Source organism: Physeter macrocephalus, chromosome 10, assembly GCF_002837175.3.
Source record: "Physeter macrocephalus isolate SW-GA chromosome 10, ASM283717v5, whole genome shotgun sequence".
In the NCBI taxonomy this organism is placed as follows: domain Eukaryota; kingdom Metazoa; phylum Chordata; class Mammalia; order Artiodactyla; family Physeteridae; genus Physeter; species Physeter macrocephalus.
The window spans coordinates 19,637,760-19,655,357 of record NC_041223.1 but is presented as its reverse complement, the minus strand read 5'-3'; the positions used below and the strand labels follow the sequence as shown (position 1 = coordinate 19,655,357).

Below are 17,598 nucleotides of genomic sequence, written 5' to 3'. Positions count from 1 at the left end.
ATCTCAGTAGATATACCCAAAATAAATTAGTAATAAAGTGAGGAGGAAGTAGTTTCTAAGGAAATCTGGGCACAGATGTTTGCTCTGTAAGACATGGAGAGTTCAGGGATCAGAAATGTGAGGCATACAAAGCATGGATCTGAAAAGATCTCCCATGTGTTGAAAATAGGTCCTTGCTCTGTTGGACCTATTTGAGCAAGGACCTATTTTGCTATTCAATTGTCCCTTGAATAGGCTTTATCAAGGATGTGGAACGTAAGAGCAAGTTAATTAGGAGACAAAGATACCAAAGGGGTTTGGAGAGGGAGTTCTTTAAGTAAAGGCTGAAGGTATGGAATATCTGAAAGGCAGAAAGCAAAAGTTACCTATCATTTAATAATAATAATAGTCACCCATACAAAGAATCATTACACAGATAATGGAGGTTAAATTTTATTTCTATTTTGCAAGGAAAAAGCATATGCTGTAGTACAAAGGATTTGGTTTCAATATAACAAAGTCAGTTTTAATGGACAAAATCAGTCTTGAGAGTCACTGATATTAAATAACGGAATAGGGTTAAGGGATGGTACGGGAACTTCAAAGACAAGGTATGCAGGTCTCTGAAAGGCTGACTGAAGGCGTGGGAAAGCTGGAGATGCCAACTTTGGTCCCAGCCAAGTTCTCCTGATATTTTCCGTATGTGATACTGTTATTCAACTCAGAGGCGACACCATATACCCACTGTGAGAACTGAATTCCCTTTGGGGTTATCAATTACTCACACAGCCTTCCTCTAAAGGAAGGCTTGCAAGTGGTTCATATTCAAGCCTTACGTGTGATAGTGTTTATATCACATTCACAAAGTAACAGAAGTACATGGAAATTCCTGTAAATTATATAAAATATAGAGTTGATTGATCCCACTTTGAAGAAGCATCATTGAAGATTAGATTTCCTTTATCAGAGTAGACAGGTTTAAAACACATTGCTTGTACTGTACCGTTTTAATAACATTTCATTTTTATATTGATATGTCAGTTAGAAATTAAGAAATGGCACATAATTGTGGGATTTCATTTAAATTCTAGAAAACCTGAAAGATACTTTTTATTCAGCTTAACTAAGCCTGAGGTCTTCTAGCACAGGTGATTTTTGCATTTCTCGAAGATTATCCTGTAGTTTAATAAACATAAAGAACTCAAGCACACTAAATCTTGGGAGGACTAGTAAACGAGAGCAAAAGATTTAAAAGACATCATTTCTTCCTTTGTCTACTTAACAAGGTAACTTGAGTTGATGATTAATCTTGCATTGTTAAATTCAAATCCTAAATATCTTGACAAGTACTGTTAAGCTTGATAATTGTTTATAAAGAATTTGTGGTTATATGTTGAATTATCAATGTAGAGTTTTCAGTTTGTTGTTATTAATATGATATGAAAGGGACCAATCCCTAATACTGTATCCCTAAAACATGGGCCATTCTACTGAGATCACATACAGAGAGAAAAGTTGAAGCTGCAACAGACATAGTAAAGCTACCTGGGTTTGAAGCAAAAGACTAAGGAATTAGGTGTATGTATTTCACATTGTATATAAATAAGTCTTTTCAGTCCTAGTAAGCTCACTTGGATTCTTTAAACAGAGATGTGGCCCCAGATCCAAATGCATTTCAGCTCTCTAAGGACTCGAATTACCTCATTTTTTTTCTCTCTGGTTCATTAATAAAGCACCCATTTAAGAACAGCTATTTATAAGTATAGTGATATTTCAGAGAATATAAAATGATGGAAGGAGGTCCATTTGCTTGCAGCCAAGATGTGGGGACGAGATCTGACTTTGTTCTGAACAATCATTTGGGAGAAGTGTCACAACAGTTTTGAAGAAATAATAAATGTCTATAAAATATAGGATTCTGTGGTATAAACAATTTTGACACCTTTTGTTGAGAGACCAAAACAAACAAAAAACAAAAACCACGCAGTATGTTCTATGGATCAGAAATTAAATAAATCCCCAAATTTCAAGTTACACTAAAATATTTATTTGATAATATTTTACAGAAATAAATAAGAGCAGGTTTTCTCTAATACAGATAGGTATATTTATATATTTATATTTTTATATTTCTTTTTTTTTACAAAATTAAAGCATATCAAATTGTTTTCCCTAAAACTGTAGCGCAGAAAGGAATACTAGGAAACAAAAAGAAATACTGAAATATGTTCATCATTAAATTATAACCATGGGCCTTCTGAATCTCAACAAGATATGTGATTTAGAGAAAGAACATGAGATTTGCAGTCAGGGGACCTGGCTCCACTGTTTACTTGTTGTGTGTCATAGGCACATTTCTCAATATTTCTGAATCTCAGTTCTCTACCTTTAAAACAGGAATGATATTAATTATATCAACTTCACAGGACTGTTGGGCAAATTAAACACATGAATGTATAGGAAAGCTCTTTATAACACGTAAAGAGCTACAAAAATAATAGTTCTGTTTAATATTTCATATAAAAGAATCAATGCATATCTTCCTTCAACTGAAGAAAAGAAGCACCAAAAATGTGTGTGTGTTTTCTTCAGTTGAATTATGTCACCCTATAAACCAGAATAAGAAAATGCACCTTAACTAAGCACCAAAGCCTCTCGGACAAATGTGATCCAGGGTATATTTCTATTACAGTTTTCTGGGCAACTAAGTAGGAGCTAATGAGTCCTGAGGGTCATTTAAAACTCTGAAGGCTCAAAGAAAACAAATCAAGAACATCTGTATTACGTCAAATGGCTAGGATACAACAAGGTACTCCTTATTTAGCAATTTCAAAGTCCATTAATTCTTCACAGAAGAAGAAACACTAGGTTATTATCACTTGCAATTATTTGCTTATGTGAATATGACATTCTCTTGCTCCAAAGATCAAATACTAGTCCTTGAGGAAAGTACTAGTGGAATGAAATAACAAATCCTATCATAAATTTAGATATTAGTGGTTAAAAGTCTAGTTACACAAGAACGTGGGAAAGGAAAAGAACACAGGACATTAGCATAATAACGATAAAAAAATCCCCTGCTATATTGCCATGTTATAATGATGAGAATTGAAATTATAAACATTGCAATATTTACAGATACATCAATCTTAAAACATGTAAAAACTCAATAAGACAAATTAAAAGTAAAGAAAGCAGTTTAGATAATTTTAAGGAAAGTAAACATTAATACACTTAGAAAGGCTAAAGTTAACTGCTTACACTGATAATACTTAACATAGAATAGAAATACTTAAAGTGTGCAGTGTTTTGATTTTTAGTGGCAAGATACAGAGAAAAGAAATAATTGCCTAATGTTAACTTATTGTTAGGAGTTGCATTACTCTAAAGTTACTATTTATGGAGTTACAGTCTATATCTACTCAAAGAACTAGGAGCTAACATAATTCACCATCTTTTAAAAATATCACTAATAAGATATTGGTGAATCATGTGCTAAAGATACTGAAGGCTCTTTCAAAAATGAGATCTAGTGGTAGAGTATACCAGGTCATGTACAACTAGACTAGTTGACTTACTCTGTTACTCTAACTCTTTTTAAGACTGATCTTACCAAAAGAAAAGTACACATTACCTCTCTTAATTCCCTCAGACAGAGGTTCTCTTTGGAACAAAAAAAAATATTTTATTGGGAGTGTAAAATTAAAAATCTTTATAGCTATTGTGGAAACAGTATATTGGAAAGGACTCAATAACTACTAGGACAGTGTACAACTGAAAAAGAAATAAATTCATTCAACTAAGAACACTGTTTACTGACATCTACTGGATTGTTTAACTTATAACTTTATTCTATAAACTATGAAAAATTTAAAACACATTAAAGTCTGTGGATTGAATCAAGTGTACTTCATTCAAGGTCTTCAGTTTCTTTGGTAAATAGGTCTGCCAGATCAGCCACGGTCAAGACAGAGGCCTCGGAATGTTTCGCTGATGGGTTTGTGTGACTGCAGGATTTTGCAAGTGAGCAGAATCAGAAAGAAACCCCAAGGAATAAATTATTATATTTGTCTTTATATACTGTCTGGTCTGATAATAATAATATAAGACATAATAGTACAATAATATTATATTCTTATACAAGAACATATTTGTTCTAAGTTTTTGTAATTGAGTTATAAGAAACTCCTGGAAGAAAGTAGGCCATATGGGATCATTATTACAACTTGTTAAAATTAGTGAAGACTTCTATATACCATTTTCAGACTTGGTCATAAAATGTCTTTCTCTGCACAATTAATAAAACAAAGAAACAAAACCCCTGCCAGCTAGTACTAAAGCTCTCACCTTACAACTTACCTTCTTAGTATCCGAAGTTAATGTGTTTCAAGAAAAATTCAACAGCTCTTTTAATTGCTGTTTTATTGAGGCAGCTTAAATATAAGCACTGAATTCTGTGACATATGGAAACACCACTAACAAAAAGCCTTCATGTTTGAGGCAAAAAGCTCTTGTGGTAGCCTTTCTTTCCCAGACCACCAATGAAAGAGAATTTCTGGTTTCCAATAGCTTCTTTGCTATACAAAGTACATCTGTGGAAACAATCCCTTCTAAGGCAATCACCTCTTCTGAGTGTATCTTCCAATCATACCTATCTCACAAGGATTCAGTTAGGTATTAGTTTATGTTTCAAAATGACTTTTAAGAAAATTAATTAGGAAATAAATGTTAGGAAGTTTTATGATTCCAAACTTAAGTTTTCAAAATTAAGGCTGTTCTGGTCTCTCTGCTTCTGTTCTGCCTTTGAAATTAATGCCACAATTACCAGCCTAGTTTTAAGTCCAGACCTTTCGACCTGCATGTGACTAACCAGTGCGATGTATCAAGCAGCACTCTAAATTTCATGTTACAGCTATCAGACTAAAGCTTTCAGGCTGGGCATAAAGATAGATTTCATTTAGAAAGTGATCCAGTGCGGCAAAGAAATGTAGGATAGTTCCTCCCTCCACCCCCCGTCCCCAATACACACGGGTGATTTAAAGTATACTAGCTCTGAAGTTTCTGTAATAGTAGGACAGTTTAAATATTTTTATATATTACAATCCCTATTAATAAATTAAGTCAAATATAGAATGCCCAAAGTACTAACTGGGAAATTTTGGAGAGGTAAAATGTCATACTGGGCTTTTAAAAAGTACTTGCACTTATATCTTTTGGTTGACTAAGTGGTCATCTAGGTGAAGAGGTTCTACACACTTGTACAACCTTTTATGAACAGGAAAACTTCTCCTGTCCACTTGAAGTAAACTGTTACCTACCTCCTCTCGGCAGTTTTCAGCATTGCTTGCATTCTTTCTTCTATTGTTGCTTTAATTAAGAATCTGTGTACAATAGTGGGTCTAGAAGGTACATAACAATTATAAGTTTAAAAACACCTTAAAACAAATTAGAACAAACAAACTTCATATATTATATGTTATATTCGTCAGTCATTTGGTATCTACCGTGGCAGGGACTAATCCAGGTGCTGGCGGGGGCAACGGTCAACAGTGAATACAACAAATGATTTAATCCGAATGAGCAAATATCTATTGAGGGGAGACACACAATAAACACACACAAAATAAGATATTTTCAGGTACAGACGATGACATGAGGAGGCTGACACATGACCTGAAGCATGACTGATGGGGATGAGACAGCTAATAAGCAAAGGAGCAGTGGGAGGAGCTTCCAGACAGAGGAAGCAGTAAATAAATGCAAAGTCCTGGGAGGAGAACGTGCTTGGCACAAGCTGAAAATGTCTGAGGGACAGAAAGAAGGCTAGCATGGCCAAAGCATACTGTAAACAAAGGGCAGGGAGGTCAAATCACATAGGGTCTCGTAGGACATGGCAAAAATCTGGATTCTTGTCATCAGCGGGTTTAATGCATGATTTGAATTATTCTTGGTTATACTTTAGAAGTCCTTTTGGCTGCTGTGTGGAGGATGGACTGTTAGGCAGAGAGCGGAGGCAGAGGTGGCAGGTATCTGCATAACTTTCTCTCTTTTTTATCTCATTTCACATTTCTTTGTTCAGCTGTTACCTTCTCCACAAGAGCTTCCATGCCTTCCTGCCCAGCCACCTGCACTCTTAACCCTCCTGACCCTGCTCCTAGCACAGTATATATTTTACTTATTATGTTTATTGTTTACCATCTGTCTCTCTACCAACCCCCCACAACTAGAATTTAAGCTCTGTGAGGGCATCTCAAGTACTTAGAACAGTGCTTGGCACACAGGAGGAGCTCAATAAAAACTTACTGAATGAACTAGGTGGGTATTGATGCAGGTAGACTGTTCAAGCTGGTGATGGAAAGATGAGATACTTCTAATCTGACTGTATCTGTTTTCTCTGAATGAGGCAAGATCATCCTCAAAGGGGAGGAGGAAGATACAGCAGACTTAAGAGAGTCTCCTCAGAAAGTAGAAAAATCTATTTACTAGGGAAGCATAGTAGGATTGTAAAACAGTGTTGAGTGGCCTTTTAGACTTGTGGCCTTACATCTGGGATGAGTCCACTGTATGCTTTAGAAGATAATGATAAGAACTCAATGTTTAAAGATATAAGACAAAACTAAAAAGTAAAAAAACCAACGCCCTGCTCCCCCGACCCCATCGCCAAAAACCCAAACCAAACAAAAAGCAATAACCCAATAAGACATAACTACGTTTTAAATGCTACTTGGTAGTACTTTAGAACAAGCTTGCAATTATTACAATTATATTACTTTGCCATATTTTGCCTGATGAAAATGTCTCTTTCTTGCTTAAAGTTAAAATTTTGTCATCATCTGCTCTCCCAGCCACTGCTTACAAAGCAGGCCATGTTTCTGAGTATGGCATACAAGACCTCGTCTCCTGTCACTCCTCTCCACATACTTTATACTCCAGCAATTTCACTTCTTAGGGTCCCTAGAAATATCATGTTATTTATTTCCTCTGTGTTTCTGCACAGGCAACTCTGGCTGTGTGAGCACCCTTTTCTAGCCCAACTTTGGAATAATTATTCCTTTAAGAGTCAATCTAATGAAGCCTTTCCTGACTCTCTAGGGCACAAGAGATCACTCCCTTCTTTTGTTACCACAGAACTTCTATTATATTTTCTCACACTCTACTATAATATGTTAACTCATGTTTCCTGTACCACATAGTGATCTCCTTGGGGAAACAAATTATGTCTTATTCAATTTGAATCTTCAGTATCTAGCATAATGCCTGACATATAGTAAGTATTCAATCAATATTTATTTAATGAGTGCTTAGTATGGATGCATTAAAAAAAAATTCAAAGCATCTAACATCCAGGAGGTAATACATCTGAGAGGCCTTATAAAGGATAATTGTCCATTCTGATATTTGAATAAAAGTAGTACATACTACATAGTATCTACTATTAGGATTACTTTGTGCCTTAAACTAAACTAATTGTCTCTTAGAGTGGACCTGGAAGGCTGTATTTTCCTAAGGGGAAGAATTTCTAAAAAATGCTCTTTGTTTTCAGTCATGTACGAAACATACCTTCTTTTAAATACAGGCTACTTTAGCCAATCAAAAGTCAATTCTTCTCAAAGTTATGAGAGATGCCTTCAACTTAGTAGTTGTCTTAAGTATTTTAAGAAGCTGTTTGGATGAAATGATCAGGGTAGTTTCTGAAGGAGGAGACAAAAATCTGGGAGAATTTGGGGGTTTGCTGCTTGGAGGAGGCAGGGTTGGAAATCTCAAAATGTCTTCTGGTCATCTAATAACACTTGAAAATTTAATACATAAGGAAGTAACTAAAAATGAATAGGTTATGATGAACATAAATGGAGAGCTTAAATGCTGATCTGTATCTTAGAAACTGGAGCAAATATTACTGATGTTAACTTTAGCCCTTACTTTGTTTGTCCAATCCGGTGCACCCTTCCTATGGCCTGAAGCTCATGGGCAGGGTTCAATATGGGCTCCACCAAGAGAACATGAGTTGCTTCGATGATAGTTAATCCATTAGAACCTGTGTGCAGGGGCAGCAGCAAAATATTGATTTGGGGATCATGTTTAAATGCTGAAAGGTTCTCCTAAAAAAGAAAGGTACATTTAAATTTTAGCTGGATAGTTAAAAATAAGAGCAGTATATTATATGTAGCTCATGTTAAAATGCCTAACGGTATCCAGGTCACTGTGAAGTGGAGTGACTAAGAAAATTAAATGTAAAATTACCAATTTTAGAAAACATAAACTTATTGCTTGACTTTATGAAAAAAAGTGTCACATAACCTCTCTTGTTCTTTATGATATATAATGGAATCACAAGATACACGTATGCAACTTAAACTATATGAGCTTAGAGGAAAAAGAGAGTGAGAGAAAGAATGTGCAAGAATGAGTGTGAGGTAAGAGACATGGATCTACTAAATTTTCTCTTGGTGTTTTTTTTTGGTGTTTGTCACTTAGGTGTGCACCTGTCATTGCGCTGAGTGTGATGTAAGCATAGTTTAACCATATGCAGTTTGCCTAATGCAGTGATTTTAGAACTTAATCCCAGGGGCATGAGGCCTCTGTCCACTCAAAAGGTGGGTCATAGGCCATCTCTTCCTATATTAAAGAAACAGACCTCAAATCAGAAGATCTTTAAATATGGTTTGCTAAGGGTATAACTGAATAGATGGAAAATAAATGCAATTTCTTTACTTTGCCTTTAAATGTTAATTTTGTAGTTAATCAAGAACTCAAACCATGTTTTTGTGGTTTATATGACACAAGACAATAAATGCAAGTAAGCTAGTTAAGAGCAGTTTCAATTTGCAACTGACTCCACTCCAAAAAAACATAAGTAAAGTCTTTTGACATACCTGAAATGTCTTAACACGACTGATCTGTGCAAATTCCATGTTGTTATCAGTGAGAGCTTTTGAAATAATGTCTAATACATCTTGCCACTAAGAACACATAAAATAATAGGAAAATAAATATTTACAAACAGCTTTCATATAAAAAAATTTTGAAAAGTGACTAAACCGAAATATCCTTTATATCTCAGAATTAAGTAAACAAAAACAAAATCTTCAAGTATAATACTATTAACATATTTTGTTCTATCCTGCAAGGTTTTTTTGTATCAAATGCTGGTTAAAGATAGGGTAAAAAGATGAGCGTCTTCAGTAAATGAATTACGATAAACATAAACAACAGAAAACAAATTACAGAGTGCTTAATGGATGTGGTTAGTTACCTTCCAAAAATGAAAACTAGAAGCTTTACTCAATACCTTTTATTCAATAGGTTATTTTTTTCTTTGCCTTAACCAAGTTCATCCGTGAAATGACTTTCAAGGTTAGAGATTCCAATTTAAAAATATTAATATAAGAAAATCCCTAAGTAAAATTAATATAAAAACATGAAATGTAGCTATAGGAATTGCCTTGTGAAGCATCATCCCATTTCTCTAAAAATAATTCTATCCAATGGACATAGAAAAAAAATCTAACATGGAGAAATCTATCAGTAATTCTAAATCTCAATTATATTTTGGCAAACATTAACAATTATTTCTCAGATATAAACTGATTTGAAACAGAAAGCCACTCCGAGTTAACAATGAGGATGAAAATGTTGATAGTACCGTTGAGAACACAAGTGCTTTAGCCCCTGGATCTCTCAGCTGGATTCTCATCAGAGTTCTGACCACAGCTTCCACTTTTGTAGAATGGCTGCCCTTTGAACACAAAGAAGAAAACACATTATTACCAAATAAAATCTAGTTAACAGTGGAATGGAAAACTAACATAAAACACTTATTATCAAAACTATATGATAGGTACATATGTGTCCACCCTTTTTCATTTTGTATCTGCTGGAAATTTTCTTTAGCCTCAAACTGTACAAGATACGGATTTACACCCTGACAGAATCAAATATAAAAATGCATACCAGAAAGTCATACAGTGATATGACCCTAAGATAAGATTTTTTAGTTAAGTGGCTGGGTTTTGTAGTTATAAAATTTTGTTACTTTAGATAAGCAGAATTTATATTAAAAACACTCTTCATTTCAGATATTATGGCATTGAAAATGTTCAGAATATAATGAATCAAAACTCCAAAGTAAGCAAATAGTAAAGAATCTAACCCACAAAGAATCCTTCCTTACAAGGGCACTACAATGACAGAGGTACAAATGACGTCCACTTGGACGGAAGCAGATTTATACAAAGCTAGATAAACACTGAAAGAGTGCTTTTTGTATTTTCCATGACTATTTCCAGGATAGGAGTATGAAAATGAGAAAAAGTGAAGAAATAAGAAAATGAAGAAATAAGGCAAGTGTTTTTGTAGCCTTCATTGAGAAAGTCTTCCTCCTGGAATGCTCTGGGAGATGGTATGACACGGAGATTAAGGGCATGAGATTTTGAGTGAGATAAATCGAAATTCAACTGCCACTACTGCAACTCCTTAGTTATATAGATTCCAACTTTTCTAAGCCTTAGTTTTCTTATCTGTCAAGCAGGGATGATAATTACATCTATTTCCAAAGGTTGCTGTGATGGTTAAATGAGAAAACGAATACAAAGTGTTTGGCCCAATAGTTGGCAAAGAGTAGATACCCAATAACTTATTATCTTTCAGAGACATTAAATATGAGCACCACAATGACACAGATTATCCTACAAGGGGGTCAGATCTAAGCAAAAAGAAGTAAAAATATTCCCATACTACTCTTCTCCTCAAATCACACCCCCTTACTACTTTTACACAAAGAGACACTCAAAGGTAGAAATATAAACAAAACAAGGAAGAAAGCTTTACTAATTTTAAAGTTACCAACAAAGAATTATGGGAGAAATTTAAAAATTCTCGTATTAAAATCCTGGATCTACATTTATTTCTCTGGATATGCAGACTTTCAATTATACTTGAAAGGTTAAAAAGTATAAGGGACCTACTTCAATCTAAAAATTATCTTAAATAAGAGCAAAATGATCTCAAATAAGAGAAAACAGGAAATTAGCATAATGTGATCATTTAGTAGTTTAGTCAGAAACTTCCATGTTCTTTGCAAGGTCTCATTTTCAAAGATATTTTCAAGTGAAATACCAGGATAACTATGAATGCTTCTATCAATTAAGCTGCTTCTTACAAAAATTTCAAAAGAAAACACAATAGTCTTTTATAAGCAACATTCCAAACCGGAGTGCTAACTCTATGAAGGAAAAGACTAGAATATTCCCTTTTATCAAAATTTGGCCAATTCAGTGGTAGCTCTCAGTGATCCCTTCCAAATGCTACAATTCTGAACCATTTGGTCCCAGTCCAGTTACTTCCTACTATGAAAGAAGAACAATAAGGAAGGCTGGAAATCCAAAGCTCTGCTTGGCAGAAAGCTACATGGGGAGTGAGATGGCCTTAATACCCTTTTCTTCCAGATGGCCAGAAAGTGGCTATTGAGAATGAGAAAACTGAAGAAAGAAGAGGGTGGCTCATATATATCTGTGGTCCTTGGTTTGAGCAGGCATGCCCTACACAATTTTTGAAAACAAAGCCAAAATGCATAATCCTTATGTTATAGACCAATGTGTTAAAAAGCAGTTTCTCCCAAAGATTTCACATTTTAGACTACATGAAGACATTTAAATTATCATAAATTATCATTACAAATGTTGCTTCAAGTTACAAGATGCTGTGTTGAAAATACACTGCCTTTGTGAGTCTATTTTAATAAAAATTCATAATGTGTTGCTAAATGAAAAGTTAATGCCCTAGACAGTGAAGGATTACCAATCTAAGAAGCATTACTGATCTTTCTAAAAAGAAAGGCAGTAAAATGTAGGAGAAAAACTGAATAGAAGTTAAATAAGGATCTGGTTTCTGTCCTATTTGCTACATACAGCACAAACACTTTTTGGATAACTTTTTTTTTTGGCCGCACACATGGCATGTGGGATCTTAGTTCCCCGACCAGGGATCCAACCCGTCCAACCCGTGCCCCCTGCAGTGGAAGCACAGAGTCTTAACCACTGGACGGCCAGGGAAGTCCTTGGATAACTTATTAAAAATTACAAAAAAGCAATGTATGTTCATTGGACAACTAAGTTAATAGAAGTTTAGGATTAAAAAATTTAAGTCTATTATTGTATATAAAATATAAAATATTTATTTATATAAATATATATTTATTTATATAAAATATTTTTATATAAAATAATATTTAAAAATATTTCTATAAAAATGCACACACACCCCACAAATATTTTTAAATGTGTTTTATAACATGGCCTTTATATTTAACATTGTATCTTGGCAATCTTAACCATGTAGGACCTTTATATATACCTCACCTCAAAGGCTGTGCAATATTTAGGATACAACAATTTATTAAATATTTGTTTATTAATATATATTTAGGTTGATTTCATTCTTTTTTGTTCTGACAAACAATACTTCAGTGACTATGCTTATACTTATAGCTTTGGGTACCTGTGCACATATTTTTGTTGGAAAGGCATATAATGTGGAACTGTTGGTCAAAAGTTAAAGAAAAACTGGTTTGTAGGACCTCTCATATACTGTAAATGTTAAATTTATGTTGTAAATATTTTCCTAACTTTCTATATGTAGTTCACATTTAATTGTATTAAATGCAGTAATGTAAGCAAAAGTGCTATATTATATTAGCTTTAGTAACTCACAAATGCTTGATGAATGATATGTGGACTTAAAAACTAAGTATTCTTTTTTTTTTTTTTTTTTTTTTGCAGTACGCGGGCCTCTCACTGTTGTGGCCTCTCCCGTTGAGGAGCGCAGGCTCCGGACGCGCAGGCTCAGCGGCCATGGCTCACGGGCCCAGCCGCTCCGCGGCATGTGGGATCTTCCCGGACCTGGGCACGAACCCGTGTCCCCTTCATCGGCAGGCGGACTCTCAACCACTGAACCACCAGGGAAGCCCAAACTAAGTATTCTTTGACTTTACTACTTTATTAGACTTTTCTGTGTTTGTTTGACATTTAAATTTGTCTTATGATAAGGGAAAGATGAGAGATTTTATTTGGAGAATAGCTTTTTCCTCAATTAATTGCCCTGCTATGATTCTATCTAGTATGATTTCAAATGATATTATATCATACCTCAGAGTACAGTATATTCCTGTCATTTATCAGTTGATATTTGTTTGAAAACAAGGACCAAATGGCATTTACTTTTATATCACCTAGAGCCTAGCACGGTCCTTTGTAAATAGTATATACTCAACCAGTTTACTTAATGTAAAAAATTTTAATATGTACGTTTAGGCTTCTCAATCCCAAACACACCCGAGTAAAACAATGAATAAACAAAATAAAAATAAAAGCGGGTTAGAATACAATTAACTCTCAACATATTTTTTTGGTCATTCAGAATGATTAACAACAGGCAAATCAAATCTTGCAATTAATCTCTTTTATAATTGAGATTATAAAATTATAAAAGCTAGAGAGATTCAGACAAGAGCAGTCTTGAAAGACGAGCAGATTTAATCTAACACAAAGCAGACCTGAGGTGGATTTTGGGTTAGTACTGTGTAATGAAATCACTGGAACTGGTCTAAAAAGAAGCTACCAATTGGAGGGTGGTGCCATCTCATTCTGGTCTATCAACACTCATTTTTTCCCCTACCTATCAGCAGTGATAGGAGAGGTTAATAAAGTCAGCAAACCCCGTGGACTTTTATTTCCGATCTTTAGAATCAGAGATACCTACCACATTAGGCCCTTATTCTTAACTTTTCTTCTCTCTTCTGCTTGTGTTTTTACACTTCCAAGTGAAAAGCAAAAGTCCCCAAATAATACTGAAAAGACCATGGTTGGTCTAAGAGCAGAGTAATAAAAGGGCTCAAAGAGATCACTTAAACCCTCTAGCATTTCAGGTTAAGTTCACGTTTGATTATTCAAATCATTCAACAAAAACTTTCTGTGCACATAAATGACAAGAACTACACTAGGCACTGAATATACAGTGATGAAAAGATACTCCCTTATTCTCAAATACACACAGTCTAATGCATGTTACAGAATATGGAGAAAGGCAAAGGATGGTTTTAGACTGCCGGGCTGGCCTGGAAGCGATTTAAGTGAATGCTTTATTATAACGTGGGCCTCTAACTGCTGTTGCCCCTCCCGTTGCGGAGCACAGGCTCCGGACGCGCAGGCCCAGCGGCCACGGCTCACGGGCCCAGCCGCTCCGCGGCACGCGGGACCCTCCCAGACCGGGGCACGAACCCGCGTCCCCCGCATTGGCAGGCGGACCCCAATCACTGCGCCACCAGGGAAGCCCCTCTACTGTTCTTTTTAATGTTTCTTTTATCTCAAATACATAAATGAACTTTGGCTCGGATCTGTCAGTTTCTGAGATGACTTCTCAATGTGGTCACTGCTACAGAAAAGAAATATTCACTTTGTTAAAAAGATTAAAACAGGAAGGAGATGGGTTATATCTATATAGGAGAGGATCACAGAAAAAGCAAAAGAGATATGGATGAGGAAACAGAGCTATCAATCCATCCCTGTGCAAGGTGTTAACAGAGTATCTCAAGACAGGTGCACTGGCAGCCTTAATCCAACCCAGTTTATGTTTTAGCTGTATCAGCAAACATACAGATGCAAAGTTAGGCTGGAATTAGGGACGGGGGTGCATGGGAAGAGAAATCCCCCAAAACTGCTAGATCATTTCATAATATATTAGGCTGATAGAGTTGGATTTAATTATAAGCAGCTCTGCCCTCTTCTGAAGTTCCTGTCCCTTTCCTCATTTCTATCCTTTCTTGGTAGTCTCTTCAGGTTTTCCACATGTATATCTACCAACCCTACTCTATGAGTAATGCTTGGTTTTTCTTCATGTTTCTGAAACATCAAAGACCAAGGCCCAACTTTGGAATGAAGACCCATCATCTGTCCTCTGCCCGCCCTTGACTGTATCTTTGTGGCTGTTCTCTCTGAGGCACTAGTTCTCTCTAAGGCCAACTAGGGAACTATGAAAGGAGACATATAAAGTGCTACCACTCAGATCAAGTTAGTGCCTCTCCTGGTCTTCCTCTCATGAGGTAAGTAGCCAAATGCATTGTAACAGTTAACAGTGAAGGAAAAGGATGGAATTTTCCTTCTTTACAACAAAAGAATCTTACAAAATGTTCTTTATGAAGATCTTTACTCCCTTGCTTGCAATTTAATGAACAAAACCAAACTAGATCTCAAAGCTACACATATAGGTCTTTCCCTTTCTGGAAAATTAAGTACAAAGTTAAAAGCTCCAGACCATTCAGGCAGTCAAGGCAATGAAAAATCAGTAGAGATCCATTAGCAATAAAGGCCAACAAAGAATTTCTCATGAAATCTGGCCTAGAGGTTATCTAATAGCATAACTAGAAATCAGAAATGTCTCATAGCCTCTTATCTGCGCTAAATAGGTGCAACTAACTTATTTTTATCATAGAGTTAAACTTGATTGGAATAAGCAGGTACACATTTCCAGGCTCTTGTTAAAATCTGAGAACCTAAACTTTGAGTTAAAAGCTGTTAAATGTGTTAAAAGGATGGAAAATTCAGTTTTGTTTCTATTGTATATTCAGGAGACGAAGACTTCTAATAAAGCAATCAAGTAGTATTTGATTTAGACTTTGACCAACCCCTCTCCTCCAAAATAGGTCAAAATATTTTACCAATGCATCTTAGAGTGAGGTACTGCTTTTTTCTCTGAAGTCTTGTTATTGGGGAAAGAGGAGGGAACAATAGGAAAAATCCATGAGTATAGCATAGAAGACATACTGTAGCTGGCTTCACCCTATTCCCTTCACATCTGTTTTCTATCTGTTGAGACTCCTTATTTAGGGAAGGAAGGAAAGGAAGGAGAACAGTTATGACACCTCCCAACTGTAGCAGCAAAGCACTACTTCTACTTGATTTATATAAATAAAAGAAAAATAGTGCTTTCTAGGACTGGAAAGTTATCGTTGAAAACTGGGAACTCTGAAGCAGGGCCTGGCAATCCATGACTCTGAACCAACGGTTTGTTACCCATTATATCGCTTCTTCACCAGTCTAGTCCTTCTTCCTTTGGCCCCTTTTATTTTCTCTGTTTGCCTAATCTGTCCACATTGCTCTCCCACTCCTTTTTCTTTGTAATATATATGGATTCTCATGGTCATGCTCAGCTCCACTGGCAGAATTAAGGGCTAAAGTGGCCACTGTGTTCTGAAGAACATCAGAAAAAAGTCAACACAACAGAGACGATGAATGTACTGAGTCTTATTTTTCATCAAATATCAGAGAGAATATTCATGTTTATAGGCTACTTTATGTCAACAGGGAGACTAAGTCTTTAGGGATTTTATAGATACTATATATTTATATATTATCTTTAATGTGTCTTTATAATATATTAATATATGATATATTAGTATATATGTTTATATATTATATATATTCCATACATATGAAATACATACACACTAATATATATAAAACATGTCAAATAATGTCTTACAGTATGGGGGTTGCCAGTCACTTATGACTCTAAAGTGAAGGCAGAATGAAGTCATTTTCAGAAGTGTAAAAACTCTGATTTTCCGTTCGCATGCTTATCATGTTAAAATTTCTTGATGCAGTAGATCACAGCGAAAAAAGAATTGTAGAATGAGGATTACATGAGTAATGGTGCCAGATAAGGCTGACATAGAAATGAAGGAAGCTAGCCAAAAAAATGAGAGCTTCTACTACACTGGGGTACTCAGAAGATTCTTCCTTGAAAAGCAAAGTTTAAATGAGAGAGGATTAGGATTACATTCCTTTCTGCATGACTTCAATCACTCCGCTTGGTTCTATAATGAAAAGTATTTTTATTATAATATTGTACACACCATTTACTGATTTTTTTTCTAGATATGGAAGTCACATCTACAATTAGATAACAAAACATGAAAGTATAAACATTATAATATAAAAATGATACTATAACAAAAATCAGAATGTGGAAGGGAAAAGAAAGAATGAAGGAAGAATAGATGCACTAATTTCCTCCTATTTTGAAGTGAGGACTATCAGCAGATACTGTCTACAGCTAGAACTTCAAGAAACAAAATTTATGTATATTACTGAAAGTCATAGAGGTGATCTCTATAACTAAAAATAGAAATTGGCAATAGAAATAGGCAAAGAAGGAAGAATGAAGGAGAACATTACTTTTCAATGTATGCCGTTTGTTTTATTCTGAATTTATTTTTATTCTTTTGTGCAAATTACTTCTACTAAAAAATAATATTACACTTTTTGTTTACCCTGATTTCTTACAGATGAATAAGGGTTTTAGGGGAATGGGTGGGAGGCTTGTAATTCTGGGACCTTTTAAACTTACTACATTAGTGATACAATTGGGATTGTGTTTATCACAAGTGAACTGGTCTTCTGAATTATGCCATTACCCTAGTGCTGCATGCTATTGTACCTGCAGTACCTCTCACTGCTCTAGGGTCAAATGGATGCCTAACCTGTGCTAGCTGCCCCGGATAAGAAGTTTCAGCCTTGTCAGAAATGGGACAATCACATCTGAAACAGAGCAGGGATAACATTTTCT

General features: G+C 35.3%; 1 protein-coding gene across 5 annotated transcripts in view; it reads right to left on the bottom strand.

Moving 5' to 3' along the window:
• The window catches only part of SHPRH (SNF2 histone linker PHD RING helicase), a 98,505-nt gene that overhangs the window by 4,091 nt on the left and 76,816 nt on the right, over positions 1–17,598 (bottom strand). For 4 of the 5 annotated variants that reach the window (XM_024122513.3, XM_024122516.3, XM_024122514.3 and 1 more), the window contains exons 26-30: positions 9,623–9,715; positions 8,853–8,939; positions 7,900–8,078; positions 5,298–5,378; positions 2,065–3,986 (exon numbers count right to left, since the gene is read on the bottom strand). In XM_024122513.3, coding sequence (XP_023978281.1) covers positions 3,890–3,986; positions 5,298–5,378; positions 7,900–8,078; positions 8,853–8,939; positions 9,623–9,715 — 537 coding nt within the window. In that variant the 3' untranslated portion in view covers positions 2,065–3,889. Of the gene's footprint in view, positions 1–2,064; positions 3,987–5,297; positions 5,379–7,899; positions 8,079–8,852; positions 8,940–9,622; positions 9,716–17,598 lie in introns of those variants that run through there. The other variant, XM_024122515.3, reaches the window with a different exon arrangement.